Source organism: Uloborus diversus, chromosome 10, assembly GCF_026930045.1.
Source record: "Uloborus diversus isolate 005 chromosome 10, Udiv.v.3.1, whole genome shotgun sequence".
In the NCBI taxonomy this organism is placed as follows: Eukaryota; Metazoa; Arthropoda; class Arachnida; order Araneae; family Uloboridae; genus Uloborus; species Uloborus diversus.
In genome coordinates this window covers 67,224,716-67,241,759 of record NC_072740.1, presented here as the reverse complement: position 1 = coordinate 67,241,759, position 17,044 = coordinate 67,224,716, and the positions used below count along the sequence as shown (strand labels likewise).

The 17,044-nt window shown below is 29.8% G+C and overlaps 1 protein-coding gene across 1 annotated transcript in view; it reads right to left on the bottom strand.

Moving 5' to 3' along the window:
- Positions 1-14,003, bottom strand: part of LOC129231228 (gamma-aminobutyric acid receptor subunit beta-like) — a 100,604-nt gene extending 86,601 nt beyond the window's left edge. The window contains exons 1-2 of the mRNA XM_054865491.1: positions 13,948-14,003; positions 13,756-13,859 (exon numbers count right to left, since the gene is read on the bottom strand). Coding sequence (XP_054721466.1) covers positions 13,756-13,859; positions 13,948-14,003 — 160 coding nt within the window. The remainder of the gene's footprint in view (positions 1-13,755; positions 13,860-13,947) is intronic.
- Positions 14,004-17,044: the final 3,041 nt, after the last annotated feature.

The following is a 17,044-nucleotide window of genomic DNA, read 5'->3' as shown; positions in this document are numbered from 1 at the left end:
GATTCACGGAGCAGCTCCGATGTCATTTCGGCCAAATCATATCAGGGAAATCATATCGACCAATTCTTCATTAGAAAACCGATTAATCGTTCTCCTACAACGTCATCGTCTGAAAAGATTGCATTTCCCACTCTGCTATCAGCCTGCAAACATTGCGCTCTAGCGATCGCTGTTCACATTTTCAAAGACAAGTTCCCATGTAAATCTTGTTTGTCAAGGAATGATAGACCACCTTCACGTGCAGTTTGGAAACGATTGTTTGAAACACCCTCAATACTTTTAGATCAAGAAATTGAAATACACCACCTGGCCCGCGCCAAGCCTGATCGGCGCCGTCGTGCAAATGTCTTTTGAGCGCCTTTATGCAGTGGCATTCGACGAAAATGTAGTTAACACGTGGCATGAGGTTTTGCGGACAAACATGACGCAGAAAGAAACTCGTTTGGCATTTAATTTATTTAAAAAAAATAGAAAAGAAAACAAAATAAAAATTGTATATTTAATTTTAGATTATAATGTACGATTTTACTTCATATCTTGAAGTTATTTCGTGTTCAGTAGCTCCTCTGATATGTTAATGCGTTTTGGAAGAAAATAAAAATATTTTAAAAATCAAACTTAATGCCGCTCTAAATATCTCTCTAAAATCTAATTGTTGAATAATTAATCAAACTTTTATGTATGTTAAAACATGACAACAGGGTACTCATTATGTCGCTAAATTGAAGTATAGAGTATATTCCATCGTAAAATCTGAAACTGAAAACGCTTGCGGTAAAACCAATAATTCTAAAATACAGAAGGCGTCGAATATAATATCTTTAAAAAATACATTGTCTAAAGCTCTTTTTTTTTTGAAACACACATAGCTAAAGAAAAATAGGGGGAGGGGGGTTGGAATTGAGTAATTATGGTCAAGTTGTTACTTTTTGGGCCTAAAAAATTAACCAAAATTATTTTCAACAACATACAAATACTACGCACAAGTGATCCCAAAAAGGGAATAGAAAATGTCTCATGTGCTCAGCCTTTTGTACTAATAGACATACCGAAACAGCATTCACAGCTCCATATTAGGAAGAAAAATGCCAATGTATGCATTAATTAGAATCACTTCAGTGTAAAAGATTAATCTTTTGAATAGCATGTTTAGACGCACCAAGTCAGTTATTTTTTTTTTTTAGATAAGTAGCGAGAGGATTGCTTGTTTCAATGAGTAGCGTAGTTTCACCATTAGAGCAGTAGATATTATCAGGGCCAGATGAACGCCCGGTCCGGTAGGACCATGGACCTGGGCACCACAATTTTAGGCGCACAAAAATCGGGTAAATTTCTTCCCTTTTTTGAAAGCTTTCACTTGAAAAATGTGCAGATTTTTTCTTGTGAGAGGGGCACCAAATTTTACCAGGAATTGGAAAAAATGAAAAGTTCAATTTTATTTTTTTGATTGGAGATATTCCCTTTTTTTGGAGCATTTTTGATTGGTATAGCTCGAAGCCCTTTTTAACTGGCGTCGTCGTGCCTCGCACGACCTTGCACATAGGAACGGCGCGGCCCTGTACACCACAACACATGAATGAAAACAGTTATTTCTAAGAGAAGGTTTACATTAGTAAGAAAAAACACCTAAAAATATACATTCGAATTAAATATCCTTTTAACTTTCTACCACGGGAAAGGCCATGCGAGTACCACTAGTAAATTATAAAATCAGCTAATTTACAGAGTTTATACAAACGATTGATAAAAACATATTTCCATTGCTATGTTCCCCTTTTTTTAGCTATGCAACTCTACGTTCACTGTATTTATATTTAAACTAAGACTCTAATTTGAAAAAAAAAAAAAAAAAAAACATGCTGAAGGTTACGTAAAAGTAAAGTTAAATTTTTATACGGTAAGTTTTCTGGGCCATTTTTCTAGAAGAAAAAAATGACAATATGGGTAATTTTTCCTGTAAAGACATTTTTGCTTGAAAAAAAAAACTCCAGATTATAAAACATCATTAATAGCTGCAACGGATTTACTAAATAAGAATTGGCGAAAATTTTATTAATATCAATTAGTTGAAATCGAAAAAAAAATCAAACACATTTCTGAAAAATCACCAGGAAAAAGCAGCAATTTCTAATATGAGTTCTGCTGATTCTAGTGGCATAAAATAGTTTCAAAAATGTTAAACAAGATTAAACAACGTACAATGTACATGAAGGTACATATTACATATTAATTAGATATAAATATTTAGATATTTCAAATATATTTAGCTCTTTTTGCACGGGCAATTTAAGTGTATCTACATTCGGTTCATACCACATTTAACTCACACTAATCCACATGTGTGCAGCGAAATTTACATCACAAAAGATGCCAGTATCATCGCTCGTAACTAGTTTATCAATATCATTGATATTTAGGTTGATATCATTACCGATGTCCACAATAAGAGCGTCAAAATAGTCATGTGAGTGGGATGATAAATTGTATAAGTTTACGGGCCAAGATTTCTTGTTCCTCCTTTGACGGCCTTTTGCCTTCCCGCAGTTCATCGCCTCAGAGCAACAGTAAGATATCTTAGTGTTATTTCTGGGATTAGTTATCTTGCTTTGATGCGACGATATGCCACTTAATATTTACCAGTGACGAACTCAAGGCCTCTTTCTGACGAAATATTTGTCTAGCAGCTTGGTCAACTAATTCCTGATGGTCCAGTGATAAGGATAAACCTTGCAGTTTTACGATTTAAACATTAAACTCTTTTTCCTACCTCTAACCATTTGTAAGGATGTAAAAGTGTATTTCAGGAAGTAAAAGGGCTTTACCCTAAGTTATTAGTTTATAGTATAGTTTTAATAAACCCAAAATTTAGAAGAAATATTTTATATTAAGTTTTTTTTAGCATTTACTAAGGAAAAAACATTTTTTTAAGAGGAATATATATCTTAAATGAAGAACATGATAATGAATATTTTGAGACTGTTAAAATAAAATAATTTATTTTTATTTAAATGAATGACAAAAATAATTATTACGAATTTCTACTTTAATGAATGCTTGTTACTTTTTTAGCGCCATTAAATAAGCTTCAAAATTGAAAGCCAGCAAATGCGTATTAATATTATGAGATATCAAAAAACTGAAGCTAACTAATTAATTTGTCTCTGAAGCGTGACTGCACTTGGAATAGTTAATGTAAAAGCTAGTGAGAAAAAGAAAATTGTGTCCTTCCTTTCTCATCCATTTCCAGAAGTGTTGCAAAACATTGATCCAATATTACAAATTAATGCCGAATTGTCATGCTCGAGCGCCATAAATATGTCAAACGGATGAATCGGCACAGCCAAACTCTAATCTTCTGAAGTGCAATGTGGGAAAAAAAGGCGATGACTCTCACTCTAATAAAGCGGAAATGGTCGGGGTAAATAAATCTTTAAAAAATATTTCATGTAATTTTTGTTATATCTTTCAGGAATGCCCCTCTTCCAACGGATGATTCAAAACAGGAAATAAAACATAAGTGTTACACCTGTAAAATAAAAATTACGAAAAATATTTTATTTTTTCAAATGAGAAGACATTTCTAATGAAAGTAACTATTTTTACAAACTATTTAAAATATAAGTTTTACCTTTATTAAATGTAAAACTTTTACATTGACAAAGGAAATTATACGTAACTGAAAAATGTGAGGGTTGATATAGCTTGCGATTTGTATGTGTCAGGATTCGTCCAGTGTCCCGAAAAAATAATGCATTTCACACACACAATGAGCAAATAAACAAGTTCCTTTTACTTCTTCTTTGAAGAAATTATTGATGAAAACGTTGAATAATGTAATGTTATTTGATAAGTGTTTTAAAAATACATTTTTGCCGCTAATGAAGTGGAGTTCAAACTATGTTGTGTGAAACGCTCCTCTTATCAATGTTCTTATTTTACTTTATACTTATATACTATATTTGTGTCAATATAGTAATGAATTGAAACAGTAGGGGAAGAGTGAGTACAGTGAGGCACTAAAATTCAAATGGAATTTTTATTATTACAAAGGGCAGAAATTAAATTATTTTAAATGGTAAAATATTTATCACTGTAATAGGCATTATAAAAGTGGATCTAGAGAAGTCACAAATTCACAGAAGTAAGGGTAAAAATAACAACGAAATGCGATTTAGTCCCACTGTTCCCCTGGTAACTGGAAACAGTGAGACACATAGTTTTTGAATTATCAAACTTTGAAGTAATCTACATTTACATGGGAAAATATGAATGATTATTGTCGCTTGGTTTTGTCACGAACAATTGCCTTTAACGAGGTAATATTCATGTCGTCTTGGTTTACAGTAGAGAAATCTACGACGCATTTGTTTGAGACTGAGACAGAATAATTTAAATGATTCTGGATTAGTAAATTGCCCTAAAGTGTCATCTTGTGATGCAGCATTAGATATGGATTTAATGCTTTTACCGTAGACTTAGTCAAATTCTAGTTTAACAGATTCTTTCCTGTATGTTTCAGAAAATTTTCAAAATTGCTTATCCGACGTCTTGCAGGCATGTTGAAATTTGGAAATGTGGAAAATATTATTACATTAAGCATATTGCAAAGAAACAATTAAAACAACGTAAATAAAATAAGAACGAAGTGAAAATATTTACGTGACATTGTATAGCTATAAAAGTCCTAATTCCATTTAACCAACCTTATTTTTAATACAAAGCTATCAATCTCATTTAATTATTATTGGCACCAAAAGGCTAATTTTAGTTAAATTTAATTTAATGTATAGTGTCTCTACTTTTAATATATAAGTGCCATGGAAGCAGTAAGCAATAAAGAAAGGTGTCTTATAGTTCATGTCTCACTGTTCCCTTATTGCAAAATATAAAATAAATAGCGGCCATTCTCAGGCAAAAAAAAAAATAAATAAATAAATAAATAAATAAATAAAAATAAAATAAAAATAAAAATAACAACATCAGTCTACCGCTAAAATAAACGTCAGTTAATAGGCTAACGTACGATTAATAACACTAGTATGTAAAGTTAATTTACCAGTTTAGAAACAGTGCAACATGCAATGAAGATATTTTACTTTAAAGGATTCAAAGTGGTGACACGGTCATTTTTCTTACATGATTCTTGAAAGAAAACTTTCTTCTTTAATACACAGTATGTCGGACTGACATTAGAAAAGTTACAAAAAGGAAGAAATTTTCAAAAAAAAAAAAATAAATAAATAAATAAATTGCTGTTGACTCACTGCTCTCCCTGTACACACTTCTCTCCTACATACACCCTGCCAATCAACCTGTAAAATATGTTTCTCCTCTTCCAACACTAAATATAGTGTTATCATTAGTGTATACTAAGACTATCATATAATCACATTTAAAAAAAAACACCCGTCGAAAGGATAACTCAAAGCTGGGGAAAAATACGTGCGATGCATGGTTCTTTTTCCGTTTTGTAACGTTTGTGAAAATTAAGATATTTTCAAGTTATGCTAGTACGCATAATGACAAAACCATTTTCAATTATAATTTAAAATATTAATTTTGCTTTGTTTAAGATTAAGTGTTATTTATTTTTCACATTATAATTATTATGCTGGAGCAATATTGTAACGACTAAAAATGATGTATTCGCTGGAATAATAAAAATTTCGCAATGATACACGTGAATAGTGAAAAAAAAAATCGATTACGTTAAAACATTGAAACACAGAAAAAGAAGTTAAATTTTAAAACCACTTAAATAGCAAGAGTGTGCTGTATTGAGAAATTAAGTCGCGTTTTTTTAATGCCGAGCAGTGAATCAGTTCTTAAGAGATTTATCCAAGGAGAAGGACATAAAATATAAACAATCACTTCTATTGTTGACTATTTTGAGTTTCCCTATGGACCAATATTTCTTTGTCTTGCAATCGCAAAATCTTTAATTAACCGCCTTTTAAACATCATTGTTATTCTTCGCTTTGAAACTGTCTCTCCGTTTTCAAATATCGGAATCAAAAGCGTAGTTAAAAACAAACATCTAAAAATGTATCATCAATAAGATAACTTCAAAGATGTGGAAGTGTATGTAACGTTTTTGCCTTTTCTACAGCTATTTGTAGCTACGCATTAATAAATAATCAGTCTTATTTGAATGCGGAAAGCGTTTGTCTGAAAAACAACAGCTTGTTAATTTTTCGAGACTGAAGGAACTTTGCATAATTACTCCTCCTGTAATGGCTTTTGTTTCGAATAGTTTAATTTGTGCAGCTAGGCATAACATATAGATTTTCTAGTGTCGTGAGAGAAATTATGTAAATATTTTGAATCTGATCTCAGACGTTTGTCTTGTATCCTTGAATTAAATGAGTAAGCATTAATAAAAGTAAATAAATATTTAATGAAAAAACATGTTCTCTTAGGTATACTGTTACTTGTAAAATATTTTATTCACGTGTTTTTTTCGCATTTAAATTTATAAGTATCCAATGAAGTACGATTTTGATTTGCACATTTAGTTCATTAATGCGTTTTTGTATTACAGTCTACCCATAGTATTAGTAAATTCAGCAGAAACTTTGTTCTAAATTTAGACAAATAAAATAATAAATATGCTTAAAAGTGAGGAAAAAGAGTTTAAGAATCAGAAAATCGTTGTCGATTTGAGAATTGTTTCGAGAAAATGAAACGTGTCTATTAAGCAAAAAATATTTAAAAAAAAGACTAGTTTACGATAACCCAAATGAAGGAAAAGAGAACTAGTTATTACTTGAGTTTTTAAAATAGTCTACTTAGTGAAAACAGTTGCATTTTTAACTCTTCTTTCTTTTTCACTTGTAAAAAAATTATTTTAATTGCGTTGTCAGTCTCAATTTACTACGTTGATCATATGATAAATACAAGTATAGTATTACACATTAAGATACGCGCAGGTTTAAATAAATATTTTGTTTTCTAAAATAAGATTTTTTAAATTATAACATTAAGTTTTGTAAACTTTCTGAAAGTTATATATATTCTTCTTTAAACATGATAATTAATCTAATCTAGTTAAGTGGTTATGTTAACCATTAATTAAGCCATTATATAATAGCAACACCACTCCTTAATAAAATACCGATAACACCACTAGTTAAGTTATTGAATGGTGCATTTGCTATACTTTTTAAATAATGCTTAAGGCATCCTACATATGCGGTAGTGAGTTAAATCAACTTTTCGAAATCGTTGCCTGTCAACTAGCTGACAGGCGTTTTTCTTTGTGTTCCCACGGGACAACATAGTAAAATTATGGGTGCACTATGGCCTAGCGAGCAGTTGGAAATCCTCTAAATCTTTCAGAAATACAAAAGGTACGTAATCAGAGGTGTATTAACTCTGTGGAAGAAAACTTTGAGATAAGGATCAAAATTTCAAAACAGTGACTAAGATTATATCTAATGTAGTTTTATTGAATGGAGTTTCTGTATGAGGCTTTACAAACAACCTGTAGAGTTAAAAAGATGGTGTAAGAAATGAGCCACATGTATTTAAATTTAGTACAATCCGTATTGTTAAAACATCGCCTTAACAAAAGAAAAACGAATAAAAAAACACAAAGTTTATTTTTAATCTGTAGTGCATTGACTCATTTATGGATTACTGAATCAGTAATCCCAGTTTAAAGGTTTAATGTCACAGGACGTTTTTCTAACATATTTCAAAAAAACATGAAACAAAACAAAAATTATTACGTCACAAAACAGATATCAACTTACAGTTTCTTTTTTATGAACTTTTCCTGGTAACTAAAAACTAACCTGGTAAAAAAAAAAAAACAAGTTGATTCATCTATCTTGTTCATCACAATGCATTTTTAATGTAATGTTTTGTATGTGCTTCTTTATGGTCATGAAAATTGAAATTAAGAAGTCTGCAAAAATTTTTTAAGGAATGCGAAAATTTACCCATTTGCATTTTTTGTTCTATGCCTAAATAAATCACAATGCAATGTTCCGTACTTAATTAATATTTTGGCCCGAGTACATACCTATTGCACTGCATTTGCTTTCATTATTTAAATCTAGTACACATTTAAAAACTAATTTAAACGATTATAAACGTAAACCTTGGTTTTCCTAGCATATATACGTTTGAATTTCCTAATCTTGTAAAATGAATTTTTTCGATTTTTTTAAAACATATACGTTGAACTTGCGGAAAAATGTACATTTTAAATCTTTTGACTCTACTAAACTGAACATATTTGCAAACTAAATTGAAGCGTTTGTTAATAGGAATCTGAAGCTTACAACACATAGATTTTAATAATTTGAATGTACTAAAATGCTATTTATTTGATTACACATTTAATAATTAAACTGTTATACTTATAAAAAAACAATCTGAAACTTTTTAAGCTATTTAAATTATTTTTCCAGCTATACAAAGTAAACGGTCATAAACGGCAATTTCTAAAATAGTAATCAAAAACTATAAAACTGAGCTTATTGTACTTTATAACAAGCACAAACAAACTTAAATTAATACTACTCAAATAACCATCGTAGAGTCCGTCATTTATTGCTTGTTCGATTCCTCCATTAAATGAATATCTTTTTCTTTTTTTTGAAATAGCATATAGTTCTGCTTTTTTTTAATCCCAATTTTGTATACCAACCCATTAAAAATCCCAATTAACCTAGCATAATGTATCAATCAAAACTGTGGGCATTGAAATCAAGAACAGCAAATATACATTTGAAGATACATTTAATATCTAAACTGTAATATTTATAAACAAAATATCGGGAACTTTTTAAGCTACTGAGAATACTTTGGGAGTACTACGAAGTAAATGGTCATTAAACTGAAATTTCTGAAATAGTAAGTAAAAACTAAAAAACGGAGCTAGTACTGTACTTTATAAGAAACAGCAACAAGCATAATCTAACAGTACTTATATATCCATAGTAGAGTCTGAATCTCAAATCATTTAATTGCTTTCCATTTCTCCCAATTTTGTTTTGAAATAGCCTCCCCCCCTCCCAAATGCTTCTGTCCCTTTTTCAAACTCAATAATGATCCCAATTACCCCATCGCAATTGATCAATTTAAACTACAGATCTTTCAATCAAAAACATCAACTATACCTCCGCACATCGTTGCAGTATTCATTTGAAGATACATTTAATGTTTAAACTTTAATACCTATAAGCAAAAAATCTGGAACGTTTCAATCTACTGAAAATACTTTGGAAGGTATACGAATTAAATGGTCATCAGACGGCAATTTGTGAAATCGTAAGCAAAAACAACAAAACGGAGCTAGCACTGTACTTTATAAACAAAAACCAACAAACATAAATTAACAGTACTTAAATATCCATTACAGAATCCAAAACCCGAACCATTTATTGCTTGTTCGATTCCTCCCTTAATGTTATGTACTTTTCTTGAAATAGCAAATAGTCCTCCTCCTTTTTTTTCTAACTCAATAAAAATCCCAATTACCCTAGCATAATTTATCAACTTAACCTGAAAGGCATTGAAACCAAAAACAGCAAATATTCAGCCTTCTCTGCATATCGTTTTGCAGTATTTCTTTTTTCAATCTAAATACTAACAATTCATCACTTTCTTAGTGTTTACAACTACAGATTCGTAATGAAAAAGGGAATCCTGGAACGTTTCTCAGCGGGAGTAAATAGAAAAAGTACATCGTTTTGCATCGTGATATTGATTGCTGCTCTCCCGTTTTTCCTCCCCTCCCCACCCCCCTCCACTTTCACTTTGTGTCGACGCAGCCAGAGTTTTTGTCTTTGAAGAGTTTAATAACAGTTACTTAATTCTGTGGACTTAATTTGGAATTGTTAGTTCTGTAAGTGTGTTAGAAAATTGCTTACTCTTTAATTTCTGCTCTGATTTTTAGGTTTAATTCATGACTGGAGACAAATAAAAAAAATTGCTTTCAAAATAAAAATATGTTTATAAGTATGTAAATGTGCAAAAGAATAATCAAACCTCTTGCCTGTTGGATTTAAGTTATACATTGAAGGGCGCAACTTGATAAGCTATATTTAATCAAACTTAAAGAGCATTATTTATAAATTTGTTTCCAGAATAATATTATGCATGTGTAACAAAATTTATATTAAAAAAAAAGATTAAAAGAAACACACACAAATAACTGTTTCCTGTAAATATGTATTATTTCCGGCAATAAAAAATAACTATTTAATGTTTTAATGTTATGTATATTCATTTCTTTTTGTTTCTACGGAAAATTTAATACAATAATTATGCAAATATTGGTATTTAAATTCAAAAACTAAATTAATTACTACTATTATTAGCAAGAACTATTCTGCCGCTCTAAGTGCAAAAGTGGTATTTGCAGCTGAGTTCAAAATGAGAAATTGCTATTTAGAGTTTTGCGCCTCCATTTATATGACGGGCCACGGGGATGAATGATCATAGTCCACCATGCTCAAATTTCCCTCATTACGTTTTTGAGCTTGAAATCTCGAATCGTTTCCAAGTTAGCCTCATTTTTCCATGTTAAAACTCACACACCATGATGATTCTTGCCTGAATAATATTTCTCTTGAATACTGTCTGTAATACACTACGTGTTCCCATAGGTTAACCAGAGTTTTTCTTTAGAAAAATGGACTTTGATCGTTCTTCCCCGTAGCCCTTCATGTGATTCAGATACAACTTTTTCAGATTTAAAAAAAAAAAAAAATCACATTGACACATAACCATAAAACATTGTATTTAGGTACAATATGTGACAAAGAAACACCTGGTGACGGTAATTCAATTTTAATAAAAAGTGCAGATACGACTTTTGTGCTTAGCTAGGCAGTATTGTTAAATAAAAAAAATAAAATAAAATAAAATAAAATTCAGCTTTATGAGTCACATACTATATTAAGATGATTCATCCGGATTAGAACATAAAAGACATTGTGTAATTATTTATTTTTTTCATCAAAGATTAAAAAAATAATAATAACATTTCTTGTTTCAAATTTGCAATTTTCGTTACAAAGATGTCTGTTTTAAAACGAATATTAAGCGCATGACATATTAGAATTTAAATAAGGGTTACATAAAAAGTATAATTTTCATTTTTTTTCTCTCATTTGTTTAAGCTTTCAGAATAGCATATTCATTGCGTCAGAAGTTACAATAATATGAAGTTTTATAAAACAGTTTCCACTATGTGGGTGTTTAAAAAAATGTTTCGAGACTATATATGATCTATTGTCTTAGCATATTAAAGTCTCATTTGTTCAACCTCTAACACAGAATTTCGATCGTTGTTAATTGCAAACAGTAATACACAAAAATTATATGCATTGTAATTATTTTTATAGAATTGTATTTAAATTAAATTTAGAAAATACATCTAGTGCATTGTAATTAAATTGGAATGTTTCTTGTAACATTTAAGAATGTTTCATGTAAAAGAATTTCATGTCATTCACGGAGAACAAACTCAACTATTTTGCATAAAACCTGCTATTAATGTAATTACAATGCACTGTTGAACTATTACAAATTTCGTATGTATTCCTGGACTGAATCTAGGAAACGTTTAAAAACGTTTATCTCTGGAATTTACTTAAATTATGATATCCTCTTTGGCAGGAAGCTTTCGGACATGGAAACTAAAAAAGACTATATGTAATAAATAAATTTATAAATTACTACTGACTACACAAGCATTTGCTCTAAAAACAAATAGCAACAAAACGAATGTTTATTTAGATGCGAAATACCTTGTTTCGTATATTTTAACCGTGATTATGTTTAAATTTTGTAAAACGCATTTTCATTTTTTTCTCAAGATTAATAATTTAAAACACAGACCATAGGAAAGACTGAAAAGACTGTGGGAAGCAAAAAAAAAAGTTATTTTGTAAACATTGCTAAATAGTTCTAAATGAATCTACAGCAAGCCTTGAAAAATTAAAATGTGTCATGAACATACATATTTTTTGTCGTTTATTACTTTTCGTCTTTTAGAAATGTTTTTGTCCTGGAGAAACATTTTATGCAATTCGATTCATGCTAACATAAAGTTCCCTTAGACTACTACTATTGCAAATTATTTGATGTTTTTGCTTCTTTTTTACGTTCAGAAAATAAGCCCATATAACCAATTTATAGAGCAAAGTTCTTTTTTTTTTAACTAATTCCTCTTACAAAAACATAAAGTAAACTAAGCTAGTTTCTTTTTGAAGAAATAACTTTTTACCGAAAGAATTTTTAGTTATTTTAAATAAAAATAATTAACATTCTTTAACTAATTGCACGTTTTTACACCATAAGCTAGAAATTTTAAATTTTGAATTACTTTGAAAAGTTATGAAGAGTTATTGAATATGTAATTTTGAGATTAAAAAATGAAGTGACTTAAAGCATTGAATTTCAATAAATATCTTTTAAAATGCTATACGTTTTTAAGATAAAAAGCATTTTGTGCATGCACATTTTAATTTTTTGTACGTATAAATTTTTACATACAAAGGTCCAGCCAAAATAAATCATTAAGAAATTCTGAAGATACGTATTGGGAACACAAATATACACAGTAAAGCAGAAACACTATTTGACAATTTAGATTTTTTTTGGTGTATACTTACGTAAGTCAGACTTACAAATATTTTCAAACAAAAATACTTTAGTTATATTTTTATTTAATGACTAACTATGTCGACAAACTTCACAAGCATGTGGTTGTCAAAATTGTATAAATCTAAGCTTAGAATAGCAAATCATAAAAACAATCTGTTAGAATGAAAGCAAATAAAATTATTCTTGTTTAAAAACATATTTTGTGCACACATAATTTTTAATGGCTAGATAACTTGATTTTACACGTTTTTACGATAATTAGGGTATTTTATTCTGCAATATTTCGGTTTACATTTTTGACAAACTCATCAAGGGCATATAAACACTATTGTTTTGAAACATCTTGGAATAAAATAAAATTAAAATTTATCTTGAGGTTTTTTTGATACCAATGACAGAAGGTAGTTTCTTCAATATAACGCATGTACAAAAATATCATTTTTAAAAGTCTCAATAAACATTTTGGAGAGCTACTTGAAAAACTTTATGATGTGTAAGTAACAAATATTAAGAGTAATGAATAATGAATATGATTTTCTAAACATTTATTTTTGTTATTCATTTGGATAGAATAAAATTAAAAATATATACATTCATCTAAAGGTGACATACCAAAACCTTATTATTAAATTGGTAAATTAAAGATATTAATTTATTTTATGAAAAGATATGTTTTATCAAAAAAATATTTGGCTGTAAAATATTTTCAGACAGTAAAAACAGTAAAAATCTTTATTATTTTTCAATTTTTAAACAAAAAACTTTGCTTAATTTAAAAAAAAAACGTTCCATAAGTACATCAGCTTGACGTGTTTAATAGTACTGTTGTTTAAATTTTAAATTTTATAACAACTTTAAAATTTTCACATTTTAATAACAATTACTTTAATCTTAGCTATACGAACGTAAAATTTAAAATTACCTCATGACAACTAAATGCGTATGTGCTAACAAATAATAATAATAATAAAAGGAAAACATACGTGAAGTAAAATACAATGCAGTCAAATGCTTTGCTTTGTTTACTCTTATATTTACTTTCTTAAGAAACTGGGCAACATTTTTCTTCGAAAAACGAGACTTATGTTCTTTGTTTCCAAGAACAAAGAACATAAATGTAAAGAAACTTACCGCCAAAGTTTGGGCGCAATCGTATATCATAATCTTCTAGTATCGTCTTAAGTATATCGGTGACGTTGTCCAACTGAGCTGGATATTCTACTTGTCTACAACACCTGCCAAGAAAAATCGTCACCATTCGATTAGTTCATCCCGTTTAAATCCGTTTCTTCGATGAAGAAATACTACGAAATCTGAGCTTACCCTGAGCTAAGGAATAACAGTATGGGCAGTACACGGAGTACTGAACGACGGTACATGGCAACCTGCACGTGCCAAGTCTGCTGGCAGCATCCTTTTAAAATGAAAGGCTCTCCCTCTGACCGGCTGAAACTGTAGCGAGCATTTCAGCTCTCTGATTGTGCGCCTGCGCATTTCGGTGTGGACGAAAGGGTACTCCAGGGAGCAGGAGGCTGCTCTTCAGCTTCCGACAATCCCTTGGGAAGTGGGAGTGGAAGATGCTATGGAGAGGTCACCCCTAGTTAAGCGTCACTTAGACAACGCGAGCAGTTAACTAAAGAGTGCTGTTGAAATTTTAAACAAAACAAATATGTAAACACTTCTGAAACACAGCAGTACGACTAATGGAAGAGGATACCACGAGTAATCTTATCATGTGAAGTCGAAAATCGAAGTTGTTGTTTACTAGAAAAAAACGTGTTAATTGCTTTTAGTATCTGATATTCATTTTTTTTTACAATCATATTATATAAAATGCATTTTTAAGTGCACATAAAATTGAAAAACATTATAAAATAGTTTCACATATTTTTTTTTTCTTTTTTTCTTTTAAAGCTAAAATGCATTTTATTATTTACAAAACATCTTTCATAATTAGTAAAATCTAGATTCATTTCGATTATATAAGGTAAGTGAGCTAAAAGTGGTCATGGCAAAGCTTAGACGATTTTTTATAATTTCCCGGTTAGGTGTATTTGGCTCACTTTTACGTTTTAATTTTATATTAGTCTGTTACTCGTATCAAGTGATTAAATTTAACTATTTTAGTATCTAATTTCAAAATTATAGCTTGAGATCCACTTTTGGGGCACAGTGTCTTAAAGTTGGCCCATTTATTTAAATAATTTGTAAAATGTAAAAAGCATTTCGTTTAACTATGTGTACTTCTAGAAGAGTTATATAATGCAAAGTTCATACAAAAATACACAAAGAAATTGTGAGGAAAGAATTACAGTAGATCTCTTTTGACCATCTTCATCATGGCTTCGCTTGTTCTGGATTTTTTTTATTGCGCAATGTTAAAAATAATGTAAATTACCTTAATGCATTGGTTTACAGATTTTTTTTTCTCCTATGTGACAACCTGTGAGAACAGGCATTTGCTCCCCATTTGAAGAACGTAAAAATATTAATCTGCTAAATTTAATTCTGTTAACGGTGATTAAAGTGAATGCGGTTAAGTAAAAGTAAGTACTCTTTAAGAAAATGTATCTTAACTCCAAGTTCTAAGAAGTTGAAATATATTCTTGTTTAGAAATTCGATCTTTTCTCCCTTAAAAGTAAAATCACTGCATAAAATGCCGACCGATCGCGATATTTGTGGCCGTTTTGAGAGTTTTTTTTTTTTTTTTTTTGCTATGTTTGGGGATAATATACCTTGAGCAACCTTGGCATCTTTTGGCTATACTACCTTAAATATTAACGTTGGCTATTGTTATTTTTAATTCAAAACTATAAATATGGTACACAAACATCTTTTTTGCGCAAAAAATTATTATAAAATTTTAAAAATGTAAATGCCGGAATTAAAAACCTTTAAATGAACTAAAAAATTGTAAAAAAGATCTATTGAATTGACATGAAATGCTTGTTTTAAACAATAGCTTAATAACTAAATTAGAAGTTCTTTTGGACTAAGTCATTGCAATTTTTTTAAAGAAAATTGTTAAAAAAGATCAGTTAACAAAAATCAACTTCATAAGCAAATATATATATTTGTAATTATTAAACTTGAAAATTACTTTGGTTACATTAAAACACAATTTCGGGCTGAAATCGAATTTAATTATCAAGAATGATGCTAATAATATTACTTTTCCCCTAAAAGCAAATGCGAACTCATAAGTTTCAAAACTCGAAATTTTACAACCTATGATGAACGAATAATGTTTCCTTATGCAACAATTACATGATAAGAGTCAAAAGTACCCATGCCTTTTTCTTACGCAATGAAACATAACATAATGACTATCTCAATCTCATGTTTTTTTTTTTTTTTTTTGAATTTCTCTGTAAAAACCTTTATATATGACATCGATGCTTCTAGATAAAAGACGTCGTTAAAAGTTTGAAATTAGCCAATATAAAGAAGAATTAATTTCCAAAAATATTTTTAAATTTCACATAAAAGGTTTGCTATTAGTAAAAGCATTTGCTTCCACAAGTATTATTTCTAATGTTCACACAAATTATTATTTTTTGTGCCATGTTTTCTATAAAGTCTCTATGCATGATTTAAAAATAAGGAATAACCATGATTTTATAAATAAAAAAACGTAAACATAAATATTTTTGCTATAGTTGCAAATTACTTATTTAACCCCTTTTTTTTAACTGAACGCTTTCAACATTTATAAATATCTGACTGACAAAATACTTTTTGGTTTAAATCCAGTAATTTCTATAAAACATATCTAGGAGATGAAGAAGCGGACGGTCTTTAAAAAATAAAATATTCCCCTGTCAGTAAAAAACTTTATATTTCTAAAATAAGTTTAAATTATAATTTTTTTTTAAATACAGAATGAGTGTAGTATTATTTTAACAGAAAGCTATTTATGTAATTGTCTCACTTTTGAATTGTTACGCAGTGGTTTTTTTTTTTAATGTTTGGATAATCGTTTTAAACTTTGGATGGTCTTGACATTTTCCACATATTTTTACACGACGCGTCTTAAGTTTCTCTAATGTCTGGAGTAGAGCTGAAAGAACTGGAATAGAGCTGGTGGATTGCCTTGCGTGATGGATTTGTGGATTGTCTGCATGAATCATGCAGGAAAATCCACAAATCCGTCAGAGAGCAAGGTGGTGGTAAACATCCTCCTAAACAGCATGTTGCACTGCTACCCCCAATATGCGCAATATTGTTCATGTCAAGGGGGTTTAGGCGGCCAACGGAAGCGTTTTAACAAAATCAGTTCCCACAGCCATTTTGAAGAAAACCCTGATTTCCGTGACGCTTTGTCCTGCTGAAATTGTCCATGTCCTTCGGAATTCCAAATGGACAGACATCGCATAAATGCATACGTAGACAAATTGGATGTCTACGCATTTGTTATCT